This window comes from Lissotriton vulgaris, chromosome 9, assembly GCF_964263255.1.
Source record: "Lissotriton vulgaris chromosome 9, aLisVul1.2, whole genome shotgun sequence".
Taxonomy (NCBI): Eukaryota; Metazoa; Chordata; class Amphibia; order Caudata; family Salamandridae; genus Lissotriton; species Lissotriton vulgaris.
The window spans coordinates 266,168,144-266,184,854 of NC_141697.1; the positions used below are offsets into that span (position 1 = coordinate 266,168,144).

Here is a 16,711-nt window from a genome sequence, read left to right on the forward strand (position 1 = left end):
TGACCAGTTGGGATCTAACATACTCCAACAATTGGCTCTCACTTATCTATACATACAGGAAATAGTGTTAGATCAAGAAAAACATCAAGGCTTTTTAGATTAGTTGGTAATCCTCTATATGAGATACTGTAATTCAGTTATCATTTTCCGTTATCTTATATGCACATATTAGTAGGTCTGCTTGAAGAGTTTTGTGGCAGTAGATGAGGAGTCCAAGCCCCCTTTTTTACAGTTATACATAAATGACATGAATACATAGACGCGGCAAATAAACTACCAAAATGGACATTAGGAGGTCATTTTGTAGTTTTTTGATTAAATACACCGCACACTAGGTTTGGTGCAGTTGCTGGTAACCCCATAGAGTAGATACTGACATGCTGTTATCATAATCGTCATTACCTCTCATTCACATATAGGTATGTCTCAATAACTTGTGTTAATAGGTGTATCTGTCGAAGGAGTTAATGCCTTTCACACGGAGTAAACAACGGGGCTAATGAACTACCGAAATGGACGTCGTCACGTCATCTTGTAGTCCATGAAAGATTAAGCATCAACGTTGACGTATATTAATACAACTTGCCTCTGACAGAGTTTAGTTTGTTCAATACTATTTGGATATACTCTGTTACAGGTACTAGACATTCATACATTTACACTCGTTTTGGATAAAGAACTACAAATGCGGGCGTGATGACATCATCCCGTAGTCCATCTCGCGAGATTGCCCGCGGGATTTCGAGCGCAAAGTAGTGCATACAATAAATTAAAGAAAAACTGATGTAAGGGTCGAATTTCGGCTTTTGTTCCCTTAAAAAGGCACGGAGAACTCATGAGGAATAATATACTCTCTTGTGTTACACGCCCTGCATAGTGGTGCGTAGGGTTACAATGCTAGTGCCTCTCTGTCACGTAGTTAAAATGTTGGCCCGCCCCTGTTCGGTACCTCCCCCAAGACTCAGATGGGAGCTTGAGGTACCGACGGAGAGGTGAGTCTGGAGAATCTCTCCTTTTTCCATCTATAGAGCCCTCTACTTTGAGGAATTTTACATTGGACAGACTTGAGCTTTTTAGCTATAGAGCCCTCGTTTTAGGGAAACTTACATGGGACAGACTGGTGATTAATACTGTCCCCACATACAGTGGGGAACAGTTTTGAGACATTTTATATGAAATTTTGAAGAGAAATATGATTAGTCTGAGATACCTGGAGACTGGGTTCACATAGTTGTCGGTGTGCTGGAGTCTCTATACTTGTTGATTTGTAGACATAAGTAGAGTTGTACAACAGAGGTAGTTTTGGACATGTTTTCTAGAAGGCTGATATTTGTGCTTCATGGTGTTCCTTCTTTCTGTTTTACCTCTTATATCTACACAGTGCGGGGCCTTGTAGAACCTGAGCAAGGTCCAGGTGAGGTGAGGTCAATTCCCCTACCATGAAGGGTGAGCATAAATAGATTATTTTCTTGTAAATAGCTTTGGTGAAACACATGTTTTAGGATAAGGACACAGTTAGGTGACACTAATTATTATACATTTTCCTCCATAGAAATCCTACTTCTTAATTGACACGGAGGGCTAATGTTTCCGGTTGTTACAGGTTGTATCGTATTCAACCGTTGTCTTTAATTATTCCACGTTGGTGTTGGTGGTGTTTCTTTTGTTTTAGAATCACTTCAAGTGCAACTACTGAAAGAACAGAGGCCCTGATGAAAGCCATGGGACAGAATGCCCGATAGGCAGAAACATGTTGGCCCATTACTAGACAGATATTTGTTGACTGCCTTTCTTGCACTGTTCTAGGTTTTTAATTAGGAGGTGTTGTTCGGCCGCAGAATAAAATTTATATAAGGAGGACACATCATCCTATTTTAAATTCACAATATTGTTTTTGTTGCACTACAATTCACTTAACCATTAAATATCAGCCATCATTGGACAGTTCATTTGTGTTGGTGGACCAAATCCTAACCAGCAACACATGGTGTGGCTCTATAGGTCCCAAGGATCAGGGGACTAGCCTTACTCACACCTGGGTATGGCCAGATGATAGGACTGATCACCAAGTCAATTTGATGGTAACCCATTGCTAAACGGTTTGGATTTTGTAAACCATTTTCTGAATGACCTATACAGTGTCTGTGTTTCCTATAAACACAGTTTTCACCCTTATTTTAATAGGCTGTCTTTATGTGATTTAGACACTCGGAGATCTTGGTAATTTGGATTGGCAGCTCAGCTACATAATTTGGCTGTTAGACCCCGAGAGTGATAGTAAAGCATGCATTCGTACATACACAGATTATTTTGATGGTTAATGGCTCGCATGAGCCTGGCATGGTCCTGGCAGTCATCTGAAGGCTATGTTCCCATCGCAATTCCCATTGCTCATACTGGGTTATTTTTTTTTTATCTCTAATAGGATCTTGTCCCTTCGCATTTGTAAACTTTAACCACATGATGGAACCACACACAAGCACAAGCTCGTTCTTCTACTGTCCCCAAACCAACATTCTTTGAGTTTACCGACTGCATGTTGTATCTTGTGTCTTGCAGATGAACCCCTTATCCCCCCTTTACTCACTGGATGTGCTGGCTGAGGCTTCGCACCGAAGATGCTTTCCTGCACATTGCACTGCCAGGTACTTTTCATTGTGTGATGAGCGCAAAATCCATGGGCTTCTGTTCGGGAGGTGGGTTGGGAATGGGATCAAGTTAGTACCTTTTATGATACAGACCACCATTACTACTTATAATGCCTTTTTTCACTAGACCATGCATGTTTGTCCTTTAACTTCTCGTACTTTGCTTTCTGATGCTAGTGTTACACTGGTCACCACTGTGGACTATCTTTATTAAGGTGAGAATTCTGTAGGAAGATTCTATATCCACCAGAAATATTGTTACTGAAGGTAAATAGCTTTTTCTTTGGAGATCACGCCACCTTTACCAAATGAAGCATTCTCTAATAGGAATGATTTTGTCTTGCAGTGTGATAGTCATCAATGTTCAAGTATATATGCATTCTTTTCAGGAGTGTTTTGCCAGTCAGTGGTCACAAACAACTTGCTCCTCGGAGGCATTTGTATTGGTGGCGTTAAGGGTATAGCACATGTGACCATGATTGAAAAAGTAAAATGTTCTACTTGTCAGATTGGTTTCTTGATCCACAGATGCAGGAACCCATCACCACTGACTCACTCGTCCCTCAAAGAGTGAGGGGCACACCTGCCCTTCTCACAGTTTTGGGTCAGTTGTTAAGAGCATCTTCTCCACATCAGTGTGTTGGAGTAGCTGACAGTGCAGCTGGCTTTGCGATCCAAACTGCACAACAAGGTGGTAGCTATGGGGATAAATCCTGGCCATAATGTTGCCTCCCCATCAGGATGGTGCACTAAGCCTGAGGTTTTACTACTGCTAGGATTGCTACTACTGGTTTGGCTGAAAAGCTGTGGAGCCCTGCCTGCTGTGGAGATGGTTTCTGGAGTGTGCCCCTGCAGAGGAGAGCTTGCCTGGAAGAGGAGACCAATAGCCTAGCTTTTTAGAGAGTGTGTGGGCAGTTCAGTAAGGATATGAATCCATCTACATTTCCTAGAGCTCATGGGAAGTGTCTGTGACAAGCGAACTCCTTCATCTCTGACCCATTACTGGGCCCAAAGATACCTCTATAAGGCTTTGGGGATGGCCTCGCTCATAGTTCTTGGCATTGTTATGTCAGGCGAATGGCTACGTAAGACTTGGGTTGATCACAAAGCTGCAAACCACATTTAAATACATGGTGTGTCTGAGGAGTTATCAGCAATTTACCCACCTCATAAGTGCCTGTGTACACCGCCTATGGGCTCTGAAGTGTGTTCAACAGTCGGCATTGGAGATAGTCAACAAGTGCCGGCTTTCGTGAAGTTATGTGCCTCATGGTCACCCTGGCACTTTAAAATTCTTAACTGTGATTACCAGTAACAACGTTTTTGTGGTTTTAATCTATAATCTCAAGGTAATTGGAGTGTGTCTAGTGTCAGCTCACGAGTATGCATGTGCTCTTTGGATGGTTTTGATTGGCGCGCTTTTGTGCAGGCCTCCTACTTCTACAATGATTTGCTGGATCCTAAAACTATTGAGGACTTCCCTGTGTTGTATGAACTCTCCCACTAAGCACAGCTCAAGGAGATCCAATCTGTTTCCTTTGAGTGCAACTGCTCTGTGTGGTTGTGAGACGCAACTATGGGAAACTCTGCATGTGCATTTGACTGTCGATAGCCGAGTGCTAATTTACGGGCCACAACTCGATTTTGCTCGTGGGCACCATAGAAAAGCTTTGGGCCTTTAGTGTTTTCATTTTACAACGCACGAACACTGCTAAAAACATTTCACTGCATAGACCTCTCTAGGAAGGAGCTAGATTGATTTGTTTTCTTTCTGCACCTCTACTTTGTCTAGCGTTAAGCTGTGTGTGCATTAAAGGGCTTAAGCTTTTAGAAGTAAAACACTAATTCAACACAATTACTGGTTGCTGAGTTCTGATTATCTAACCCTACATCATGGCCACCCTCTCTCAGATCAAAGAAGACATACACGCCATCAAAGAACTACTCTCCACACACCCCATACACCCCCCACCCACCTCCACCTCCCCTCCCAACCTGTCCCCCACTCCACCGGCTGACTCCCTCACTCATCACGCCCCACACCGGTCATCAATCCCTGCTCATAGGCGCAGCGACTGCCCTCGTCCCCTGCATCGTCCCTGTAACCCCTCACACAACTACACCTCCCCGTCCAACTTGTCCCCCACCCCTCCGACTAACTCTCTCACTCAGCTATCCCCCAATCTGACCTCAATCCCAGTCCGTAATCGCAACAATCGCCCTCGTCGCACCCACAACTCTTCTGACCACGACACAATCACCCTTCTCCGCTCCTATGACCCAGCCCCCCAAATTCACACAACCACCCCACACCTCAACATTCACACGATACACTCAAACCCTCTTAGACCACCCACACTAAACAGCAGATTCTCCATCCCCGATAACCTTAGAAAAGTCCCTATCTCTCTAGAACCATCTACCACCCTCAACATACCCCGTCTCAAATGCACTCTTCTCAACTGTAGATCGGCCACGAAACATTCCGCCGCCATTGCTGACCTCCTCTCATCGCGGGACCTTGATCTAATCATCCTGACTGAAACGTGGCTAACTGAATCTTCAACACCTATAATGGACATTCTGGTTCCTCCCAACTACCACATTATCAGGCTCGACAGAACAGGCAAAATAGGTGGTGGAATCGCATGCATCTACAGGAACAACCTCTCTGTTCAGAAAGTCAATTCCACCTCCCTACCATCCCCAACATCCTGGGAATACATCTGTCTCAACATTATTAGTGAGGGCAAACCGATATGCTCTCTTCACAGCATTTACCACCCACCCAGGGACAACTTCACCTTTTCCCAACAAATCATGGATTTGATCTCAACCAATTCCGGACGGCAGCTCACCCAAATATACCTTGGTGACTTCAACCTCCACTGGAATGATCGCAACGACGCGGTGGTAAACAGTCTTAAAAATTTCCTTGATGCCCTTAACCTCACCCAAATATGCAACAGCCCGACCCACGAGAAAGGTTCTACCCTCTACTTGATCATCTCCAAAGAGGACTCTATCCAACTCGAATCCATCCAACCCTGTGACTGGTCAGATCACCATATTATCACATTCTTTATCAATGAAAAAGTCAAAGTCAACCCGACTCAACTCTCCAAGCCCATAGTCTGGAAAAGAGACTCGAAGAAGCTCAACCCAGGCTCTTTGCCCCCTAACAGCTGCAATCTCCTACTCCCACCGACAGGCGCTACGGACGTCCAAACTCTGACTGACCACTATCTCAACGCTATGACCTCTATAATTAATGAGGCTGCACCTATGCAGCTAAAAAGAGTCTCTACTAAAATCTCCAAACCATGGTACAACGGGAGTCTCAATGAGGATAGACGAGACATGCGAATGGCAGAGCGTACTTGGAGATCAGATCCCTCTGCAATGCACCTAAAAGATCTGAAGAAAAAGAGAAACGCCTACTTCAGGGAAAAAAAACGCTCAAAATCAGACTTCTTCAGCCTCCAACTCGACCAAGCAAAAAACCGCCCGAGAAAACTGTTTGAGCTAATCCATTCACAATCCAAGGAGCAACCCCAACCACTCAACACTGGGCGTGAGGCACCCTCCTGTGATGACTTCGCTGCTTTCTTTATCCAAAAAACTGACAAAATAAAAAGCGATCTCCTCATTGACGCAAGCCTATACTCCAAACCCCAATGCATAGCACCCACTGAACCAAAAAACAATGCTACATGGTCAACCTTCGGCACATACTCGGAAGAAGAAATTGACAAACTGCTCAGCACCCTGAAACCATCCAATCACCTCACGGACCCCCTCCCTGCCTCTGCAGTAAAAGACTTTACCCCTTTGCTTCTCCCTCTCTGGACTAAAATTATCAACAGCTCCCTCCAACAGGGAAGCATACCTGACTCCCTCAAAGTTGGCCAGGTCACACCTCTACTAAAGAAACCTACAGCCGACCCCTCTGATCTCAACAATTACCGTCCCATCACCAATATCCCATACACATGATCTACTTCGTGAGGTTCTGTCTAGGGAGTGATCTAAAACAGCGTTGAAGTCACCAGCCATGATTGAGTCAGCGGAATCTACCAATTCCGCTAATTAGTCGCCCAAAGGGGAAACGTCATCCTAGTTTGGGCCGTAATATCCCACTAAGGAGACAGCATGCCCCATAAACTTGGCCTTAACAACTAGCCATCTTCCAGCATTATCATAGCTCTGGGCCCCAAAGACCACTTGTGACCCTCTTTTTGATAGGATCACCACTCCTTTTGTCACAGCCGTCTGGGATGTACACACTACTTGGGAAATCCAATTTTGTGCCTTAAAAAGATCCATCCCCTCCTTATCTGAAAGGTGGGTCTCCTGTAGAATGACGGTCTGGGCTGTGCAGTCTTTTAGGTACCCTGAGCCCATTAACATTCCATGAAAGAATTTTTATTATGTTCCCCGCCATCTCTTTAAAAGCAAAACCCAACCCCAGGGCACCGAGGTACCTAGTCGATACGGAAAAAAACCTTAAAGGCTGAAGAGGCTATAGAGGATCTCTCTTTTTTCCCGCTGCACCCCACCCACACCCTGTGGAAACCCTCCGTTACTATTACATGGCCTAAAGCCATTCGGGTATCCCTCCCCAAAGCGTGCGTGTTGAAAGTGCTAAAAATAAAGTGTGAAGATGCAATTGGAATAAGTCCGCCCCAAATGCTTTACTGATTTAACCATTTTAGGAAGTTTACACCTTGGCTTAAGCGGAAAAAGGCTTTTCTTTTTCATTTCTTTCCATATTATATTTCTATATTCTTTTGTCTTATTCCATAATGTTTTGCCCTTCCATTTAATGTTAAAGTATCATTCGGGAACAAAACATCTAACCCCCTCGGTTCTGAGCTATTTATGAACTCATCCAGCTTCTCCACAGAATGGAAGATGTGCATTTTGTTGTTTAACATGACTTTTAGAAAGGCAGGGAATCTAAGCTGTACAGAGGCTCCCAAACATTTTAGTGTCGATCCATTTCCCATCTCCCATTGCCTATTAGAGTGAGCTAAAAAACGGTGTTGGATCTAGCCCTGATCTCTTGACTGGGTGAGAGCTTTCTGCTTAATTCAGAGACTCTGTCCCTCACCACCCCTTGTTGTAAATATTTTTGTCCACCCTAAGCGTGGAAGGGTATTCTCAGATGTGAGACCCTTGCTCATTGCACCATCAGGATTCAAGCAAACCGGGCCGAAGACGGCTGTAATGCCAGAAACCGGTCCCCGGGAGCTTGTTTCCTTCCCAGTGTAAGAATTGGCTTTTGTAGTTTGGTTTGCCCTGTTCCCATCATGCACTGGGACAGGAACAGACTAATTTGCATACAGCCAGGTTCTGAAACTGGGATGGTGCAGTGAGCTAAAAAACGGTGTTGGATCTAGCCCTGATCTCTTGACTGGGTGAGAGCTTTCTGCTTAATTCAGAGACTCTGTCCCTCACCACCCCTTGTTGTAAATATTAGAGGTGGTGGCGGAGACATCTGATCTTATCTCATATCTAGTGCCATCCACCTCAATTGAATTCATCGCCAGGGCTTTAGAGAGCATTTTCTCTTTCAGAGAGTAAGTTAAAAAGTTCAGCAGAATTTTCCTGGGTTTAGGTCGACTTGAGTTTAGTCTGAAAGGGTCCCTATGGATGCGTTGAATATCTTTCGCAATCTCTTCTTCTGACTCCTCTATCTGGAGCTTATCTTTAATGAATTTTACCACAAATGATTTAATGTTCTCACCCTCTCTGCCTTCCGGCACTTTCAGAATTTTTAGGTTATTTCGCCTTTGGAAATTCTTTCAACTCTTTCTGAATTCTCTTTCTCCGCAGCCTTAAGTTTGTCTATTTCCACGCAGTTTGCCTGAACTGTACCCCTGAGCTCTCGGACCTCTTCCTCCAAAGTAGTAGTTCTGCTGCTGAGATCGTCAATCTTCCTATCCATTATTTCACAGGCCCTCCTTATCTCCAGCTGATTGGACTCTGAAATCAGAAATCTATTTTGAATTTCATCTGATAAAACTGCGATGAGGGCCGCAACTGATACGCCTTCCTTCTTTAGGTGTTTAGGGCCTGGTTCGGAATCATCTGGGAGAGAGATTTGACTACCCAAACTTCCTGTGCTTCCTAAAATCTTGGGAGAGAGCTGGTTTCTTGTGTCCGAATCGGGGTTTGGTAATCTTGCTTTTCCAGGCCTTGCCCCTCCGAGACAGTCTAAAAGGCTACTGCAAGTATCTGGCTGTCCCGATGCACCAGTACCACGGCCACTGTTAATAGCTGCCATCTTACTCTCAGTCAGATTTAGAACCTTTGGTAAAACTTTGAAATAAGTTCTAAGAGATGGAGTGATTCTGAATATAGGATTCTGCGGCCTCTAAGATTATATCTTCTTATGCTTAGACTTTGTGTCAGAGGGAGTTGATTTTTTTTAACAGTGGTACTCACTTTCTCTGTCCCCTCCTCGACCTTGCACCTCTCCCCCTTCCTCTTGCTTCGTGGAAATCTCCCTAATCTGCAGATGCTTAGACAGCCAACTGTCCCCCCTTCTCTGGATATTTTGCTAAACTCCGTAGTGCATACCTGGAGACCCCTTCTAGGTGATTACCAGCAAATACAGTCTTCCTCCTGCCTCCTCTGCCGCTGTTATTGCCTTGGGTGTCAGTGCAGGCGGGGACCGCCTGACCTGGCACTGCTTTAGCTTTTCTCCCCCCCTGCCTTGCTATGGAGGTCTCCTCTTCCTCCGATCCTCCGGAAGGGGATCCTCGCTGCAGCACCTCTCCCCCTGTGGCACACCAGGGCCGCTCTGTCCCACACCTGCTCCGCCGTGCTGCCGCCATGCGGCGCTGCCAGAAGGGGGCCAGCCAGTCTCCGCCTACGCCGCCCCAGGCAGACCGCCGGAACCACCACCACCACCACCTCCTCACACCAGGACCTGGAGCCGTGGCAGACAGAGGTCAGTGACAACGATTAAAAAATAGACGCCGCTAAATTTCACAGGCGCTCTAGGGAGCCCTCCCGCGACCCGCTACTCACTAGCCACCATGTTTTCCTGTTCTCCTTTCCTTTCTAGTAATATTTTTGATTTTTCAAGGTCTAAACTGGCATAGGACAGTGGGTTAGACACCTCACCTCAAACTGACCTGGTCACTCCTCCCACTGTGGCTATGGAGGAGGGAGTATCTTTTGCAATGGTGGTGCATAGGGCGGCTGATGTCTTGGACCTTCAGCTGCCCACGGTGGCAGTCAAGACTAACGTCTTGATGGAGGTGTTCCAGCCAGGAGTTGCCTTCCCTGAACCCCTACTCCCTTTCACTGAGGCCCTTACAGATGTCCTACTAGGGGCCTGGACCATGCCATGCACAGGGGCTCCTGTTCATAGGACGATCGCCTGCCGCCATTGCCCCGCTCTGGGGACCCCAATTAACCTTACCCAGCACCCCACTTTGGAGAGCTTGGTGGTCCAAGCCTTCACATCCAGAATTAACCCTGGCACGTTCCCTTCCACTCCACCCAGATAGGAAATTCAAGAGGCTGGAAACCTTTGGTAAAAGAATGTTCACTTCCACCAGACTAGCACTGTAGTAGGTGAACACTGCATGCCTATTTGGACCGTTATTCCCATAAAAAATGGGACTCTGTTGCCCAAGTGCTGCCTGTGATCTCGGAGGCTGCCCAGGACATACCCACCCAGGCTATTGCTGATGGGAGAGATCAGCAAATTCACCATGAGGTGTGAGCTTGACACAAGTGTGAGTTTGACATGACTGACTGGAGGGCTGACCGATTTTATCATTGGCTGACTTCCCGCGCCACCCTTGGCTTTTCAGGGGCTCTCCAGGCTTTGCTCATGGACATGCCCATTAATGATGCTTGTCTTTTTGAGAGAAGACTTTCTGATAGATACATCTGCCAGTGGATTCCTCACCTAGTGAATATCCCCTTGCATCAGCAACATTCGGAAATTCTTTTTGTAGCTTCGCACCGACGTGGACTAAGTCACAGAGGCACAGCATCGCGCGTGACTCCGCTGATGTCACCGACACCCTAATAGGCCGGCGTGATGACATCAGTTCCCTTTTTTTCACGTCGTCGACGCTAACGGTTTCGGAGAATCTCTGTAGCTGTTATTAACTTTGTTACTGTTTTCTCTGTTTTCTTGCTTCTTTGTCTCGCTGAAGATGTCGACTAAGAAGACCGGGTTCAAGCCATGTGGAGAGTGCGGCAACATAATGTCGATCACGGACCCTCACGAGGATTATATCTGGTGCCTGAGTTCGGACCATGTCGAAGGCTGTTCTTCATGTAAGAAGATGAACCCGAAGGCACTTCGTGAGAGGGAAACTAAACTTCTGGTGGCGAAGTTGAGAGGAAGAAAAGAAAAGAAGACTTCGAGATCTCGTTCCAGAAGGGCGAGGTCGAAGTCTAGGTCAAGATCCCGTACGGCGTCGCCTTCGAGGTCGTCATCCAATCATGCTTTGAAATCGAAAAAAAAGCATTTCAAGTGAAGGCATGGATATCGACATCACTCCGGTAAGGATTCGGACTCGAGACCGAAGTCGCCAAAGAGGAGACATGGAAAGGATGTAGTGTCTCCATCACCAGAGGTCTTGGATCCAGAAGGTGAGGCTTCGCCTTTGAAGTCGCAGGTTCAATCTCCGGCTCCGGTTTCGAATCCATCTCAGGTGCCGTCTCCGGCTCGAGAGGATGAAGAGGTCCCTTTGAATGAGGGCTTGATATCTATGACACATCCACCTGTGGAAGAGGAGGCGAATCCGGAACCTCTGAAGGGTCAGTCTGTGAGTTCTTACCCACCTTTCCCAGCTCCAGGTCAAGACCCTACTGTGTTTTTAAACGCTATGTATGGAGTCTATTCCAGAGCATTGTACCCCTCTGGTGCACATTCGGGTCCCATGGGTCCTCTGGCATATAATTTAGGAGTTTCCCCACTCCTATGCTCCAGCTCCCTTTATGCCTTTTATGCCTGCTCCGACGCCGCCTTGGCATTACTCGGCGCCGCCGAGGTCGTCGACGCCGATGTCGCCGGCTCCGAGTCGACCTCGAAAACGGCGCCCTGGGCCTTCGCATTTGATCTTGACGTCGATACCGGCTCCGTCTGAGTCGTTCACGGATCCAACGGCGCGGCTGTTAAAAGAGAGATCCGGAAGGGATGCTCAGCGCCTTATAGAGGAGCAAAGATATAGAGAAGCTGAAGCTGAAATGGAAGATGGTGAGCTTCAGGAGGACTGTTTTGAAGATCTAGGAGAAGCCAGTGGTTTGGAGCTTTCTCCTGGTTGGGAGCGGTCATCTGTGTCTGATGCCCCTTCAAAGTATGTTACGCCATACCACATGGTCATGAGGAAGGCTGCGGAACTTTTAAATTTAACTTTGCCTACAGTGGAATATAAATCCAATCTCTTGACTGAGGTCCTCCATTCCCCAAGTTCTGTTTTCGAACCGTTGCTTCCCTTTAATGGAGCATTAACTGAACCTATTTTGGAGGTTTGGAGCAAGCCTCTTACAGCTCCTGCAGTGGCTAAAAGTGTTGCAAGGAGGTATAGAGTTGCACCTGGGGATCCTGAATTTTTATCCTCGCATCCTTTGCCTGAAAGTCTGGGTATTCAGGCAGCCTTTTCAAAAAAGACTGTGGGTGCATTCCCTCAAGTGCCTGGGGATAAGGAATCCAAGAAACAGGATCAGACTGCGAAGAAGTCTTTCTCTTTAGCAAGTATGGCTTTAAAATCGACTAATGCCACTTGCCTTTTGGGGAGATATATACACATGCCCTGATAGACTCAGTACCGCTGTTGGCTCCTAAAATTCCTGAGGACAGCAGGAAGGAATTTAATGAGGTATTGGCCGATGCACAGGCGGCTGCTCGCCAAGTGATTCAGAGTGGGCTAGACACTGCTGATTCAGTTGCTCACATCATGGGAACTGCTGTTTCCTCTAGAAGGGCTACCTGGCTGAAGTCATCTAACTTTTCTGCGGAGGTTCAGGCTGCGTTGTTGGATTTGCCTTTTGATGGTGTTGGACTATTTGGTAAAAAAGCTGATGCAGCTTTGGAAAGATTTAAGGACAGTAAGGCTACTGCCAAATATTTGGGGCTGCAGACCAGAGGTTCATCAACTAAAAGGTTTAGAGGTTTTGGACGTTCTTCTTTTCGTCCCTACTGTCAAGTTCAACAGCAGCAGCAACAGCAAAATCCGCTGTATGTCATACAGGGGTAAGCAAAGAGCTGGTCCCCGGGGACGTCAAGCCTCCTCCTCTACCTCTTCCAACCCCCCAGCCACAGAAAAGCAGCCCTAGATCTGCCATTCTGGATCATGCGGGTCCTGTAGGGGGTCGGCTTACCTATTTTCTACGGGAATCTTTGAGTTCTCAATCTCGTAGAAAATGGGTATGCTCTTCCCTTTCGGGAATTCCCTCCGAATTACCCTCCTTGCCAAGGTTTATGCACGGAGGAACACCTGTTACTCCTGCAGGAGGAAGACCAGACACTGTTAAGAAAGGGTGCGATAGAGATTATTCCAGAGCAGGAAGGGGTCAGGGATGCTACTCCCGGTATTTCCTGATACCCAAGAAGGATGGCCGACTTCGTCCAATCCTGGATCGCAGGATCTTGAACCTTTACCTAAAACAGGAGAAGTTCAAGATGCTCACCCTTGCACAGATTCTTCAGGTGCTGATGGAAGAAGACTGCATGGTGTCAATAGACTTGCAGGATGCATATTTTCACATCCTTATCATGCAGTCACACAGGAAGTATCTCTGTTTTACGGAGGGATTGCAACATTATCCAGTATTTGGGTGTCTTTCATAGATTCACATGCCTGAATCATTCCCCGTCGCCGAGACGGGAGCCTCCGGTACATAAAAAAGTAATGTCCTAAGGACATACATAGAGAATATAGGCCGAAGGGCCTCCCCTTTGGGGCCTTTCCACGTCCTTATGTAAAAAGGACCGAACTCTCATCGTTAGCCAATCAGCTCCGACCTCCCTCTAGAACCTTCCCGGGAGGAGCCTCAGTCCCTCAGATTTTCTACCGCACGTTGTGCTAGGGAGTCTCCAACCTGAGCTCTTCAGGTTTTTTCTTGCTTCGAAGTCTCAAACTTCGCTGGAAGTACACCTTGTACAAACAATATACATATCCGATCTTCGACTACTGTCTCCCATGTCGGAATCCAATAAGAAGGCTTCATCCATGGCGGACTCGCAAAAGAAAGCCCTTCTCAGGGCCTGTTCCTCCTGCGGCAAGCAGCGGATTCAAGCGGAGGACAAGCACGATCTGTGCTTATATTGCCTGTACCCTGACCACGTCCCTGACAAGTGTAGGGTGTGTAGAGCCTTCCCAAAGAAGACTGTTAAAGAAAGAGAGGCTCGCCTTCTCGAATGGCTCGACAGGCTTAAGGTCCGAGACACTCTGGAATCTTCCGAGGGTAGTGTCTCCGTGACCTCCAAAGTCTCCAAGAAGAGACCCAGGGTGCAGTCCCCTGGAGAGACAGACACTCCTCCTAAGAAGGCGCACAGGAAACCTTCGGAGGCACGTTCCACCACCTCCTCCGTGTCTGTTAAGGATGGCCAGAGGTTCAAGAAACCCGCTCCATCTACTAAGCGGACCACCTCGGTCTCGACCACTGTGTCGACCACTACGGCCTCATCGCCCTCCGCGACGGCCACAACGACCACCACTGCGTCCTCAGGCGCACCGGTCTCCTCGACCATTCCTCCGAAGCCTTCGTCCAAGACTAATACCGGACCATCGGCGTCATCGTCACCTAAGAGGTCCAAATCTAAAGGTACGCCTTCGCCGAAGACATCTCATACCGAAGGATCGTCACCTAAACGGTCGAGGTCAAGTTCAAAGGGTCCGCCTTCACCCAAGAAATCTCAAGTCGAAGGCTCTACCACCAGTAAGTCGGCGATTCCCTTATCCCCGCAAAATGTGATGCCATCGACACTAACGGAGGCGTTCAAGTCACCAACACACACGGCGGGCGCGCCATCTTCACGCACGTCGTCGGAAGAGACCCCGGCGCCATCTTGGAAAGAATCTAGATTGGTCGAAGTCTCCATTCACTCGGTTCCAACTTCCTCGGTTCCCCCAACGGTAGAGTTGGCACCCGAGCAAGAGCAGGTGACACTGCAGAGTGAGGAGTCCGACGAGGAAAACCAGGACGTTCACGAGGACCAGGACGAAGTTATGTATCAGGAACGCTCCTTGAACGTCAGCACGGAGAACACCCCGATGATCTGTTTGCCCCTGTCTCTGGTCAACGATTTGCGCTCCCTGGTGCAGGACTATAAACAACGGTTCCCGGATGCCGACAGCGGAACCCAGGTGCCGGTCACCCAAGCGCAACCGTCGGCCTCGCGCCCTTCCGCTCTCCAGGCCCGTCCTCGGAACCAACCCCAGCCTCGCACTCGGCCCAAGCCTCAAGTGGAGGACTCCTCGGAAGGCGAGGAGGAGGAGACGGACTTGGAGGAAGGCGAAGTGCAAGACGTTGACTCGGACCACAGAGACGACGATGCCGATGCTGCGTCATCACACCATTCGTCTACACCGGCATCCCCGCGACCGCGCCAATCTGAGACGGCGGACGTTGGGGGTTTCCACAAACTGGTGGACAGGGCAGCAAAGAGGTTCCACATGGCGGTGGAATCCACGGAGACGGAATGCTTCCTCCATGATTTCAAGGAGCACAGCCAGAAATTGGCCAAGTCTATTCCACTTATAGACTTTCTGTGGGAACAGGGCAAGAAGCTGATGCTGACGCCTGCCTCGGTGCCTGCGGTGGTTCCGCGCCTAGACAAAAAATATAAGGCCCCGATCACCGCACCAGCCTGCCTGACCGGCCACCCCAAACCGGACTCGGTTGTGACTCAGGCGGCCCAAAAGCAATCCCGCAACCCCTCCTCGCCGCTGTCCGCACCCCCAGACAAGGAGGGAAGGAAACTGGACACCATTGGCAAACGGTTCTCTACCACGTCCGCCATGTCCATCAAAGTGGCGAATTCCATCGCCCTACTTGGGCGCTACAACCGCCAGCTATGGGAAGACATAGCCCCCTATCTGCAAGGCCTGCCATCCACGGTCCAGGACGAAGTGAAAGCTCTCCTAGCGGAGGGACAAAACTCCGCGGCTGAAATCATCGACTGCGCCATCGACGCAGCCATGACGGGATTCCGCCAGTTGGCCGGGGCTGCCGTGCTCCGCCGCCAAGGCTGGCTCAAAGCAACGTCCTTTCGACAAGAAGTCCAATCTAAGGTGCTGGACATGCCGTTCGATGGTCAATTTCTCTTTGGGGAGAAGATAGACGAAGCACTCCAGGCTATCAAGAAGGATACCGATACGGCGAGGGCCCTGGGCTCCCTCCAGTCCCGGAACCAGTCCTTTCGGGGGGGCCGCTCCAGAGGTCAGTACTCCTACAGAGGTTCCTACCAAAATCGGTCGTCCTACTCCTACGGCAACAGGAACCAGCCCCAGCACAAACAACAGACCCGACAGTCGTCCTATGGGAGGTCGTCCTTCAGAGGCAAATCCGCCAAGAAGGGCACTGGCGGCCGCCAGTGACCATTTACTCCAGCCAGTCCCACCACCATCTCAATCCTTTCGAATTGGGGAAAAACTGACCCACTTCCTCCAAAATTGGCGAAAAATCACTACGGATCGGTGGGTACTACAAATAATTCAATTTGGACATTCCCTGGAAATGGTCAACACCCCTCCCAACACTCCTCCGCTGAAGCGTGCTCACAAACACCTGCACCTCCTTCTCAAGGAAGTATCCGCCATGTTGGTCAAAGGAGCCATCGAAAAAGTCCCAGAGTCCCAGAAGGGGAAGGGTTTTTATTCCCACTTCTTCCTAGTCCAACAGAAAGGGGACAAATGGAGGCCGATCTTAGACCTCCGGGCGCTCAACGCCTTCCTGCGGAGTCAATCCTTCCGGATGGTCACAATCCAGGAAATCCTGGGGGCGCTGGAAAGAGGAGACTCGATGGTCTCCCTGTACTTACAGGACGCCTACTACCATATCCCCATCCTCATACGGCACAGGAG

The 16,711-nt window shown here is 48.3% G+C and overlaps 1 protein-coding gene across 1 annotated transcript in view; it reads left to right on the forward strand.

Annotated features, from left to right (window-relative positions):
• Window positions 1–16,711, forward strand: part of GPATCH2L (G-patch domain containing 2 like) — a 177,855-nt gene that overhangs the window by 83,153 nt on the left and 77,991 nt on the right. Inside the window, exon 5 of the mRNA XM_086939455.1 lies at window positions 2,560–2,645. Coding sequence (XP_086795581.1) covers window positions 2,560–2,645 — 86 coding nt within the window. The remainder of the gene's footprint in view (window positions 1–2,559; window positions 2,646–16,711) is intronic.